The following is a 12,627-nucleotide window of genomic DNA, read 5'->3' as shown; positions in this document are numbered from 1 at the left end:
TAAGCTCTTCCACAACGTAGACTGGTCCCAGAAGAAGAGTTGGGAGGCAGCTTATGAAGACTGTATTTCCAGGGGGGCTAATCTGGTTAGCATCCATAATCAGGAGGAGGAGGACTTCCTGGCTGAGTACAGCAAAGCCACCAGCAAGTGGATCGGCCTCAAACACAACCCCACAGAAGGAGGTGAGTGGAGCGGAACACTCAGCCACAGCTCCGGTTGAGGGTTAGAGGAAAGAACATAGAAAAAAAACCTGCAATTACTTGGACATTCTAGGCTTCTCTTGGAGTGACGGCACACCTCTGTCCCACACCAACTGGGGTCACGGGGAGCCCAACAACCACGAAGGCAGAGAGGACTGTGTGGAGATGGTGAGCAGCACCAACGGGACCCACTCCTGGTGGAACGACCTGAACTGTGACGCTCACCAAGACTGGATCTGCATGATCGCCAAGGGAAAGAACCCCATCTTACCCCCAGTGCCTCCACCCCCTGTTCCAGGTAAACTGTTCCCACAATGCCACGCTCCTTCTGGAGAGCACTGGTTCCCAAATTAACCCTTTATAGTTCAGTCATAGAAATAGCTTTGGTAAAATCAACATCTATAAACTCCTCTATTTCAATGACAAAAGTGAATTCCTATATAACGAGCATCAGTTTACCACCCATTAAAAATGTTGAGGTCCTGCTCGTCAGTTCAGGAAATGCAGCTGTAAACAGACGTGAGCTCATCCTGTCACTGTCAGGTGAATGACTTGTGTTAACTTTCAGCTGAATTATCAGACATTTGATTAGATTTGTCCCCCCTCAGCTCCTGACTGTGGCTCCAACCCCGGCTGGAGGAAGAACAGCGACATGTGCTACTACTACAACGACACTGACGTGGTGGACTTCCACACGGCCATGGTTCGCTGCTATGATGAGAAGGCCACGCTGGTTACCATCCACAGCAAAGACGAACAGGCATACGTTAACAGCATGGTACACGCTTGGATTCCTTCAGATTATTCAGACGAAATTTACAGGATTTACAGGCTGTCCATGAAGTCTTTTTACAGTTTTACACATTTAGTAGACTTTGACAGACTTCGGCATTCCAGATTTTACATCAAAAAGGACATTTCGATGCAGCTGGCTCAGCAGACAACAGCAATAAATACAAACAGGCATTATATATATATATATGTGTATATATAGTGCTTGTGTCCTACTTTTTTAAACAGTGGAGTCTTTGTGGACATCCTGTATTTTCATGCCCATGTGTTTCCACCGGTTCCATCTGACGTCAGTGTGTTCCGTATGTTTGTGTTGTGTTGCTCTGCTCTTCCAGGTGGGGACTGGAGAAGTTGCTTCAGCTTGGATAGGAATGATGATGTTTGGTATTGCAAGTGGACAATATGAGTACGTCTACCTTTAACTTATGTTGTGTGTTTCTTTTAAATGAAATGTAGTGCAAATACACTCAAGCAAAAAAGAAACGCACCGTTTTCATTTTCTTTATTTTTTTCAGAAATACGACAGTTCTTGTAAAATGTCAAACTACAGTGAGTTCAGTTCTGTTGTGAGTCCAAATGAAATGAGTGTTTTCCTGGTTCTGGTTGACTGGTTTGGATTATCAGTCAGAACGGTGTTAGTGTATTCACCCCCATGTCTGCTCAGGACTCAGACTCACAGATGAACTGGACCTGTGCTCAGCTGTGCACAAACATTAACTGTAAAAGACACAAATGGAGCACACACACACACACACACACACACACGTGTCCACACTGACACACTGCTGCAGCCGGACACAGACGGCCCAAACCTGTCACAGATGTGTCAGCTGATCGTGTGCAGCGGTTGGAACAGGGGGTCGACCAGATGTGGGACGGTGGTTGGAGGAGCCGGTGGTGTGGTAACGCTCAGCAGGGTTACAACGGTAGAGCGGTGCAGTCCAACCCCTGTCTCCACCCGCCTGCTCCGTCCAGCTGAAACATACCGATGACCCCATCTGTGTCCGGCTGCAGCAGTGTGTCAGTGTGGACAGGTGTGTGTTTGGTGTCTTTTACAGTTAATGTTAGTGCACAGCTGAGCACAGGTCCAGTTCATCTGTGAGTCTGAGTCCTGAGCAGACATGGGGGTGAATACACTAACACCGTTCTGACTGATAATCCAAACCAGTCAACCAGAACCAGGAAAACACTCATTTCATTTGGACTCACAACAGAACTGAACTCACTGTAGTTTGACATTTTACAAGAACTGTCGTATTTCTGAAAAAATCGAGAAAATGAAAATGGTGTGTTTCTTTTTTCCTTGAGTGTAACTTGAAATTAACAAAACAATACAATGTTAATTGTGTTCAACCCATAAAGACCCAGTGCTCCTTTTGTGGTAGTTCCCTAATACATTATTTCAGATATGTGATCATTTATTATTAAGTAATCCTCTGTATTTTGTATTTTTCCAGTTAAAATCAGGTGTTTTCCAAGATTTAATATCATGTGGATGTTCATAAAAAGCTCAGATTAAAGTTGAAGGTTATGATATCAGAAAGATTTATTACCACTTGTCATAATATTATCCTCCCCATTTTGCTTTTTTTCCCAGGTGTTTTCCTACATTTATTTTACTGATCATGTACTTTTATCATCATGCTGAGATTACATTTGAGGGTTATTTTATCAAAAACAGAGAAAACTTGAGAAAAAGTGACATTTTCATCAAAATCTGTCATTAACTGAACACAAACCCAGTGTGTCCATCCACTGTCACTGATCCAACTGCATGGGTTTGACTGGAGAAGCAATGTTGGAGAAGAGGACGGTGTTTCCATGGTAACTGCGGAGCCTCTGAACGTCCAAATATGGTCATATCTGATGACCATGAAAAGATGAAGAACTGTATTTGACACCAGTTATTGACATGTAATAATAGGATTAGAGGATGAACAGGAATTAAAGAGTTTAGATCAGGAGATGGTTTAGGTTAAAGGAGGACGTTTGGGTCTGGAAGGGTTAAAGGGTTTAAAGGGTTAAAGAGTTAAAGAGTTAAAGGGTTAAAGGGTTAAAGGGTTAAAGAGTTAAAGGGTTAAAGAGTTAAAGGGTTTAAAGGGTTAAAGAGTTAAAGGGTTAAAGGGTTAAAGAGTTAAAGAGTTAAAGGGTTAAAGGGTTAAAGAGTTAAAGGGTTAAAGGGTTAAAGGGTTAAAGTAGTTAAAGGTTTAAAGGTTAAAGAGTTAAAGGGTTAAAGAGTTAAAGGGTTAAAGAGTTAAAGGGTTAAAGGTTAAAGAGTTAAAGGGTTAAAGGGTTAAAGGGTTAAAGAGTTAAAGGGTTAAAGGGTTAAAGGGTTAAAGGGTTAAAGAGTTAAAGGGTTAAAGGGTTAAAGAGTTAAAGGGTTAAAGGGTTAAAGGGTTAAAGGGTTAAAGAGTTAAAGGTTAAAGGGTCAAGAGTTAAAGGGTTAAAGAGTTAAAAGGGTAAAGAGGTTAAAGAGTTAAAGGGTTAAGAGGTTAAAGGGTAAAGGGTTAAAGGGTTAAAGAGTTAAAGGGTTAAAGAGTTAAAGGGTTAAAGGGTTAAAGAGTTAAAGGGTTAAAGGGTTAAAGAGTTAAAGGGTTAAAGGGTTAAAGAGTTAAAGGGTAAAAGAGTTAAAGAGTTAAAGGGTTAAAGAGTTAAAGGGTTAAAGAGTTAAAGAGTAAGGGTTAAAGAGGTAAAGGGTTAAAGAGTACAAGGGTTAAAAGGGTTAAAAGAGTTAAAGGGTTAGAGTTTTAAAGAGTTAAAGGGTTAAAGAGTTAAAGGGTTAAAGAGTTAAAGGGTAAAAGAGTTAAAGAGTTAAAGGGTTAAAGGGTTAAAGAGTTAAAGGGTTAAAGAGTTAAAGAGTTAAAGGGTTAAAGAGTTAAAGGGTTAAAGAGTTAAAGAGTTAAAGGGTTAAAGAGTTAAAGGGTTAAAGAGTTAAAGGGTTAAAGAGTTAAAGGGTTAAAGAGTTAAAGAGTTAAAGAGTTAAAGAGTTAAAGGGTTAAAGAGTTAAAGAGTTAAAGGGTTAAAGAGTTAAAGGGTTAAAGAGTTAAAGAGTTAAAGGGTTAAAGGGTTAAAGAGTTAAAGGGTTAAAGGGTACAGAAAAACACAGCAAGTCAAGTCAAATGAATAAAGGATCTATCTATCTATCTATCTATCTATCTATCTATCTATCTATCTATCTATCTATCTATCTATCTATCTATCTATCTATCTATCTATCTATCTTTCTTTCTTTCTTTCTTTCTTTCTTTCTTCTTTCTTTCTTTCTTTCTTTCTTTCTTTCTTTCTTTCTTTCCTTCCTTCCTTCCTTCCTTCCTTCCTTCCTTCCTTCCTTCCTTCCTGTGTAAACAGGTGGGTGGACATGTCTCCTGTGACGTACACCCACTGGGGTCCAGGTGAACCCAACAACGCCAACGGGGAGGAGCAGTGTGTCCAGATGAACAGACATCAGGGTAAACGAAGGCCTACATGTTCACAGCTGGACTCACTCCCTCTTAATAAGTCATCACCTGATAATAAGACACTTTGGTTCGTTAAGGTGGATGGAACGATGCCAACTGTGGTCGGACTGCAGGTTACGTCTGTAAGAAGCCCCCCGGTGACCACCCCATCACCCCCCCTCCACCCACACAGCCCTGGGAGGGGCACTGCCCTGCAGGTAACATGCCCTGGTGACCACCCCATCACCCCCCCACCCCCACCCCCACCCACACAGCCCTGGGAGGGGCACTGCCCTGCAGGTAACATGCCCTGGTGACCACCCCATCACCCCCCCACCCCCACCCCCACCCCCACCCACACAGCCCTGGGAGGGGCACTGCCCTGCAGGTAACATGCCCTGGTGACCACCCCATCACCCCCCCACCCCCACCCCCACCCACACAGCCCTGGGAGGGGCACTGCCCTGCAGGTAACATGTATACATCATAACAAAGGCATGGGCGCTCGTTAGTGATTCAACACTCAGTTTATCTGATTATAAGGTGTGGATTTGGAACATGTGATCATAGTAACCTGTATTTCCTCAATAATAATAATACTAATAAAATACTACTACCACTACTACTACTATTACTACTACTACTACTAATAATAATAATAACAGTACTAGGGCAAGGTCAAGGGTGTCCCAGATGGACCGCCCACTACTGTTTCATTCATAACTTTTGAACCAGACAAGTTTCAGACAAATATTCCACATAATTGTAAAGGTCTAAATGCCATCTGAAACAGACTCAAAGGGCAACATTTAGTTTCAAATATTTTTAAATGAAAAATATCAAAAACTACTGCATCGCAGATGAACAAAAAAAATTAACGTCTATTTTTTCCAAGAATTCCAAAGATCTCAAAAGTGAAGTTCCTCTGACATTTTCCTCCTCAAATGTATTCAGTGTAAACCTTAAAGCCTCTATTTTACAACCTAATAATTGGTTAGAGGAAAAAAATATTTGATCATACCTAAATAACAAGAGTTTTGAAAAATATCAGTGTCACAGATGGACAACAAAAGTAAATATCAATTTAAGCACTTTTTATTTCAATTATCAATATCATATACTTTTTTACTTTTGTTTTTATTCAATATATTTTTTTATTCAATATTTACAGCATGCAAATAATATTAATATTATATTCAAATGTATTTTTGCACAGATATATGCATTTATTAATTTTAAACACTGTGTTTATATATAATATAAAAGTCAAATATCAATGTATTTGGAATAAATTTAGTTTATTTGTGAGAGTTTATAAAATAAACCCAGAATGACGGCACAAAACTTTGACACTTTCCAAACATTCACACTCATTGAATTTTTTTGACCAAATGTGACCCTTTCCTTGACTTCACCCAATAATAATAATAATAATAATAATAATAATAATAATAATAATAATAATTAGAATGACTAAAAATCTAAAAAATTAGCTTTGTATCTTTGGATTCAATGATCAGCTGATACGGTGTAAATTTGATATTTATGTTCATTTTAGGTGTGTGATCACATAAAAGTAATGTAACAAAGTAATGCACACTGTAATAAAACTGAAAATAAATGTTCTTCTTTTCTTTCCTGCAGGTTGGATGCGCTTCAAGGACAAATGTTTCATGTTCAAAGGGAAGAAAAATGACCTTAAATTGAACTGGACGTCTGCTCGGGACTGGTGCAGGGAACAGGGAGGAGATTTGGCCGTCATCGATAACCAGTATGAGAACGGTACGTCCAGCGCATCTTTAAACATCTTTAACCCATGGAGATCCAGTGCTATTTCTGTGTCAGATCCCATATTATTTTTTTCTCTCTTTAACCTGTAAGTGATTTATCACCATTTCTCATAATTTTATCCTCTTTATTTTGCATTTTTTCAGTGAAAATCAGGTAGTTTTTTGTATTTATTTGACTGATCATCTACTTTAACCCTATAACAACAAACGTATCATATTTGATACATGAGTTTTGAAGCCCTCTACATGATCAGTGTGATATTTTTTTTTCTTGAAAAACCTGATGGATACAATTAGATGCATGTAATACACAGATAATCCACCAGGGGGAGGACTTCATTCACCAGAGGCCTTTAGTGACACTACAAGACTGACATTAATGAGGAAGAACTGGGACCATTTAGAAAAGGAATTAACTATTTGTTAGACATGTTTGTGTTCTATTATGTTTTTGTAAATGTAAACATTTTCATGTATTTACACTAAAACAAAGTATAATTTCGCAAAAACTGTGAATAACTTGAACAAATATGAACAACCTGAAATATCTTAAGAGAAGTAAGTACAATTTTAACAATATTATGTCTGTAAATATTATTTACAGACATAATATTGTTAAAATTGTACTTATTTATTCAGTTTGTTCATGTTATTCACATGGTTTTGAAAGGATAGTTTGTAGATGTAAACATTTTCATCATGTAATTTTACTTTTTTCACACTGACACATCGAGGAAAGTTTGGATTTGACATTATTTTTATATGATTATGTTATTGTTTTACTGGTTCGGCCCACTTCAGATCAAATTTAGCTAAATGTGGCCCCTGAACTATGAGTTTGACACCCCTGTTGTAGAAGATGACTGTGTTTCCATGGTAACTGCGGAGCCTCTGAACGTCCCAATGGGTCATATCTGATGACCATGAAAAGATGATAAACTGTATTTTACACCAATTATTTACATGGATTTATAGGATAAGTGGATCCAAAGTTATTAAATATTTTAGATCAGGCAGTGCTTTGTGGCAGGTCCCATTTGATTTTTTTCCTCTAAATTTAACCCTTTTAAAGTGATTTATAACCATTTATTGTAATATTACCCTCTGTGTTTTGCATTGTTTCAGTAAAAATCAGGTATTTTCCTATATTTAATGCACTGATCATGTAGATGTTCATAAAAGCTCAGAGTAAAGTTGGGGGTTATTGTATCAGCAACAGAAAAATCTGAAGAAAAAGGGACTTTTTTCAGTAAAATATATCAACTGAACATAAACCAAGCACCTCCATCCACTGTCATTGACCCAGCTCCATGGGTTTGACTGGAGAATCAATGTTGGAGAAGATGTTCATAAAAGCTCAGTTTAAATTTGAAGGTTATATAAAAATAGACAAAACTGAAAAAAGTAACTTTTCCATAAAATATTATTAACTGAACATAACCCCAGTGTGTCCATCCACTGTCACTGATCCAACTCCATGGGTTTGACTGGACAATCAATGTTGGAGAAGATGACAGTGTTTCCACGGTAACTACAGAGCTTCTGAACATCCAAATGGGTCATATCTGATGACCATGAGAAGATGAAGAACTGTATTTGACACTAATTATTGACATGTATTGACAGCATTAGTTGCTGTAAAGTTATTAATCATTTTAGATCAGTCGATCCTTTGGACACTGGTGTATATTTGGGTCTTTATATTATGGGTTAGCTTTAGCAAAGTACATTCAGCAGAAACACCATTCATTCATTCTTCTCCTTCTGCCGTCCAGACTTTGTGTCCAGTTACCTGAAGGACCTGGAGCTCCCCACGTGGATCGGACTGTCAGACCTGTTACTAGAGAATCAGTACGCCTGGAGTGACGGCGTCAGCCCGGTCAAATACACCAACTGGAACGAAAAGGAGCCCAACAACGCCGGAGGAGCGGTAAGGAACCACTGTCTAGGACACAGGTGTCAAACATGTGGCCCGGGGGCCAAAACCGGCCCACCAAAGGGTCCAATCTGGTCCCTGGGATGAATTTACAAAGTGCAAGTTAGGCTATCAAACTCAAAAATAATATTATCATAACCTATGAACCAGGGCCGTCAAACATGTGTCCCAGGGCCCAAATGTGCCCCCCCAAAGGTTCCAGTCCGACCTCTGGGATGAATTTCCAAAGTGTCTAAATTCCACAGTCCAGGCTGTGGAACTCATGTTAGTGTGGGTTCCACATCCAGACCAATCTGATCTACAGTCCAATAATAACAGCAGAAGAACCCACACAGAAGAAGGACTGCAGATTTACTACTGGGTTTGATGGAGAAATAATATGACATTATGTCTGTAAATAATGACAACTGCAAATGTTTGTCTTTGTTTTAGTGCAAAAAATCACATGAAAAGATGAAAATCTTTCCATTTCCAAACTCTCCTGTTCCAATAAAATGTGACTAACCTGAACAAATGTGCCCAACCTGAAATGTCTGTATTAAATTCAGTCCAGTTTGAACTCTTTTCTTCCTGTTCCTCAGTGGTTTTTTGTAGATCCGATCCAGAATGCACATGGACTAATGAGAAGTTGATGTGTAATATTGTTAAAATCACACTGATTTTTCTTAAGAATTTCAGTTTTTTCAGGTTAGTCACATCTTTTTTGTTTGGATAGTTTATAAAAGTAAGTATTTTCATAATTTAATGGGTTTTTTGCACTAAAACACAGACATAAATTGTCAGTTGTCATTATTTCTAGGTTCTTCTGTTCTTATTTTTGTGGTTGGGTCCACTACAGATCAGATCAGACTGAATGTGGAACCTGAAAGAACAGGAGTTTGAGAACCCTGCTATAAATAATGACAACACCATTTTTTCCCTTTGATTTAGTGCAAAAAACAATAAATTGTGAAAATATTTACATTAACAAACTATCCTTTAACAATAAAATGCGAATAACCTGAAGCAATATGAACAACCTGAAATGTCTAAAGAAAATGAAGCACAATTTGAACAATATTCTCTGTTACTACATGTTTAGTGTCTTTGTAGATCTGATCTGTAATGCATATGTAGAAATGATAAGTCCAGGCAGAATATTGACAAAATTGTACTTATATTTCTTAACAAATTCCATTTTTTTCAGGTTATTCACATCTTTTTTGTTTGTATAGTTTGTAAATGTAAATATTGGTGTAATTGAATGTTATTTTTTTGCACTAAAACCATTTGCAGTTGTCATTATTTACTGGCTGTCATGTTATTCGTGTACTGGTCCGATCCACTGCAGATGAAATTGGGCTGAATGTGGCCCCAGAAGAAAATGAGTTGGACAGCCCTGGTTTAGGACAAAGTCAAATATTATGATGTTCACAAACAGACAGAACTAAAAGGTACTCACTCTGGATCTTTCATGTGATTTTCAACAGGAACACTGTGTTGCAATGACTCACAACCACCTGGTGAGCGGCAGGTGGAATGACGACGCCTGTCCCAAGAACCAAAGCTTTGTCTGCTCCAGGAAGAAATGTCAGTAAACGCTGCGCTTGGTAGTTCAGCTTAAACTAATTCTCTCTTTTTATTTTTTTTTCTTCAAACATCCAGAAAGAGAACAGCATGGACATATCTAGCTTTGTGAGACATTAAATACAAAAGAAAGATTACAAGTAATAATAATACAGAATAAAAATAAAAAGTGAAAATTGTTATGTAGAAAGTCAAGGTCAGAGAAGTTACTATACTTGAGTCCTTACCCATAAGTGGGGGAAAGAAAAAATCCAAGTAGTAAGTGTAAAAAATACAAGAAAAGCACATGTGTGGTGAAAGGAACATGTATTTTAGAACATTCGACCCCCATGTGCACTGGTCCAGACCCCTGTCCACATCCACATGACCCCTTTGAACATCAGTCCTTCCATTCGTTCCATTACTGCATGGAACTGAACAAAGCACAGGTGGACCTGACAGACCCTGGAGACTGTTGTCTTATATATGTGGAAATGACCAAAAAGTAGTCACTGATAAAGGGTTAAATGATGCTTTTAAGAACTGCTGCAGAGAAGGACAGCTTGACACATCTGCAGCTCAGTCACACACCAGTTCTGATTCATCACATTTCTTTCTCCGAATCAGCGAGCAGCATCAAACCCCCTCCGCCGACCAAAACCAACTGTCCGTCCGGCTACGTGTCCTGGTACCAGAACTGCTACAGGCTGGTCAACGAGCTGGCCACCTGGGACGCAGCCGAGGCCGCCTGCCGGAAACAGAAGGCCCACCTGGCCAGCATCGACCAGAGCTACGACCAGGCCTTCGTAGCCGGAGTGGTCCTGCAGGGAGGACCGGACGCCTGGATCGGACTCAGGCGCAAGGTATGAAACTGAAACGGACAATAATGCTGATCACAGACCAGTGGAGGACGCAGGAAACACACACACACACACACACACACACACACACACACACACACACACACACACACACACACACACAGTGGTGTAAACATGCTGGACAGATCCGGTCCAGTCGTGCATGTTTTCTCAGCTCTGTACCTGAAAAAAGGCTCATTCAGCTCTGACAGATGTAAAGGGACAGCTCACTTCCTTTATAGTTATTGTTTATGAAGCTTTAGTTTCTCAGATAAATTTCCAGATTTCAGTTCATTCAGTTGAAAAGGATGATAACCTTGAAGTAAAACACAAACACAAAATATATGCCTTATTTTAAGGGCGTTCGTTATTAACCCATAAAGACCCAAACATCCGCTGTCGACCAAAACCTTCTGCTGACATAAACTCTTTAACTCCTGTTCATCCACTAATCCTATCAGTACAAGTCAATAATTGGTGTCAAGTATGGTTCTTCATCTTTTCATAGTCATCAGATATGACCATATTTGGACATTCAGAGGCTCCGTAGTTACCATGGAAACACCATCATCTTCTATAACACTGATTCTCCAGTCAAACCCATGCAGTTGGATCAATGATAGTGGATGGACACTGGGTTAATGTTCAGTTAATGAGAGATTTGACTGAAAAAGTCACTTTTTGCTATAACAATCCTCAACTGAAATCTGAGCTTTAATGAACATCTACATGTTCAGGGAATTAAATATTGGAAAATACCTGATTTTCACTGAAAAAACACAAAATACAGAACATAATATTACAGTAAATGGTGATAAATCACTTAAGGAAGGTTAAATTTAGAGAAAAAATCATTTGGGAACTAACACAAAAGTAACACTGGGTCCTTATGGGTTAACATGTTTCTTTAAATAAAGATTAAATAAAGCAGACATTTTAAATAAACATCTCAATCAGTCCAGCAAACAGTCAAATTCTGTTAAATAACATTTAATACTGCTACTACTAATGGATTAGATTTCTATAAGGCTTTTCAGGGCACCCAAAGCGCTTTCCATTTCAGCTGAAATATTAACAGTGGAACGTGTTGGTGATGCAGGAGGACAGCTCCTACTACTGGACAGACGGCTGGCCGGTCTTCTTTACCCAGTGGGGTCCAGGGGAGCCCAGTAACCATAAGGATGAGGGCTGTGTGAGCATGCACGGCTCACGCATGTTCCACGGAACCTGGAATGACACCAAGTGTGATGACCCCAAACCCTACATCTGCAAATACACCAAAGGTAAAACGCAAAAACAGGTTTTTGTTTTTTTTTTTTTTTGCTGCATTTCCTTTTTTCTCCCCTCCACTTTCTTTCTTGTAGATTTCAGGATGTAGTGACTCAACAAAATCTATTTTTATTTATTTATTTATTTGATTTACCCATTTTTTTAACCAGGTAGGTCAATTGACAACCAGTTCTCATTTACAATGATGACCTGGTCCAGAGGCTTCATAAAAGCAGATAAAACAGGATGAAGCAGTGGATGAACTATTAAAGGACTTCATAATTGCGTCTTATTTCCGATGGTGTTCAGCCTTCAGGTGCATGACTGACACTTATCATCCCAAAGAGCCAAACAGTCAGTGGAAAACTAAAGCATCTACTGATCTGACATGTTTAAGAACGTCTGAAACACAAAATCTGTTAATATGTTGAAATAATTGGTGTCAAATACAGTTCTTCATCTTTTCATGGTCATCAGATATGACCCATTTGGACGTTCAGAGGCTCTGTAGTTACCGTGGAAACACTGTCATCTTCTCCAACATTGATTCTCCAGTCAAACCCATGGAGTTGGATCAGTGACAGTGGATGGACACACTGGGGTTATGTTCAGTTAATGATATTTGATGGAAAAAGTTACTTTTTCAGTTTTGTCTATTTTTTTATAACCTTCAAATTTAAACTGAGCTTTGATGAACATCTTCATGGTCAGTGAATTAAATATAAGAAAATACCTGATTTTCATTGAAACACAAAATACAGAGGATCATATTACAATAAACAATGATAAATCATTTAA

General features: G+C 38.8%; 1 protein-coding gene across 1 annotated transcript in view; it reads left to right on the top strand.

Annotated features, from left to right (window-relative positions):
* The window catches only part of LOC115430142 (macrophage mannose receptor 1), a 54,462-nt gene that overhangs the window by 29,235 nt on the left and 12,600 nt on the right, over positions 1-12,627 (top strand). Inside the window, exons 27-37 of the mRNA XM_030150038.1 lie at positions 5-182; positions 274-498; positions 809-978; positions 1,328-1,398; positions 4,341-4,441; positions 4,528-4,647; positions 6,074-6,211; positions 7,995-8,149; positions 9,625-9,724; positions 10,328-10,563; positions 11,660-11,843. Of these exons, the coding sequence (XP_030005898.1) occupies positions 5-182; positions 274-498; positions 809-978; positions 1,328-1,398; positions 4,341-4,441; positions 4,528-4,647; positions 6,074-6,211; positions 7,995-8,149; positions 9,625-9,724; positions 10,328-10,563; positions 11,660-11,843 (1,678 nt within the window). The remainder of the gene's footprint in view (positions 1-4; positions 183-273; positions 499-808; positions 979-1,327; positions 1,399-4,340; positions 4,442-4,527; positions 4,648-6,073; positions 6,212-7,994; positions 8,150-9,624; positions 9,725-10,327; positions 10,564-11,659; positions 11,844-12,627) is intronic.

The sequence above is a fragment of the Sphaeramia orbicularis genome, chromosome 12 (assembly GCF_902148855.1).
Source record: "Sphaeramia orbicularis chromosome 12, fSphaOr1.1, whole genome shotgun sequence".
Taxonomy (NCBI): domain Eukaryota; kingdom Metazoa; phylum Chordata; class Actinopteri; order Kurtiformes; family Apogonidae; genus Sphaeramia; species Sphaeramia orbicularis.
This window is presented reverse-complemented; position numbering and strand designations above follow the sequence as displayed.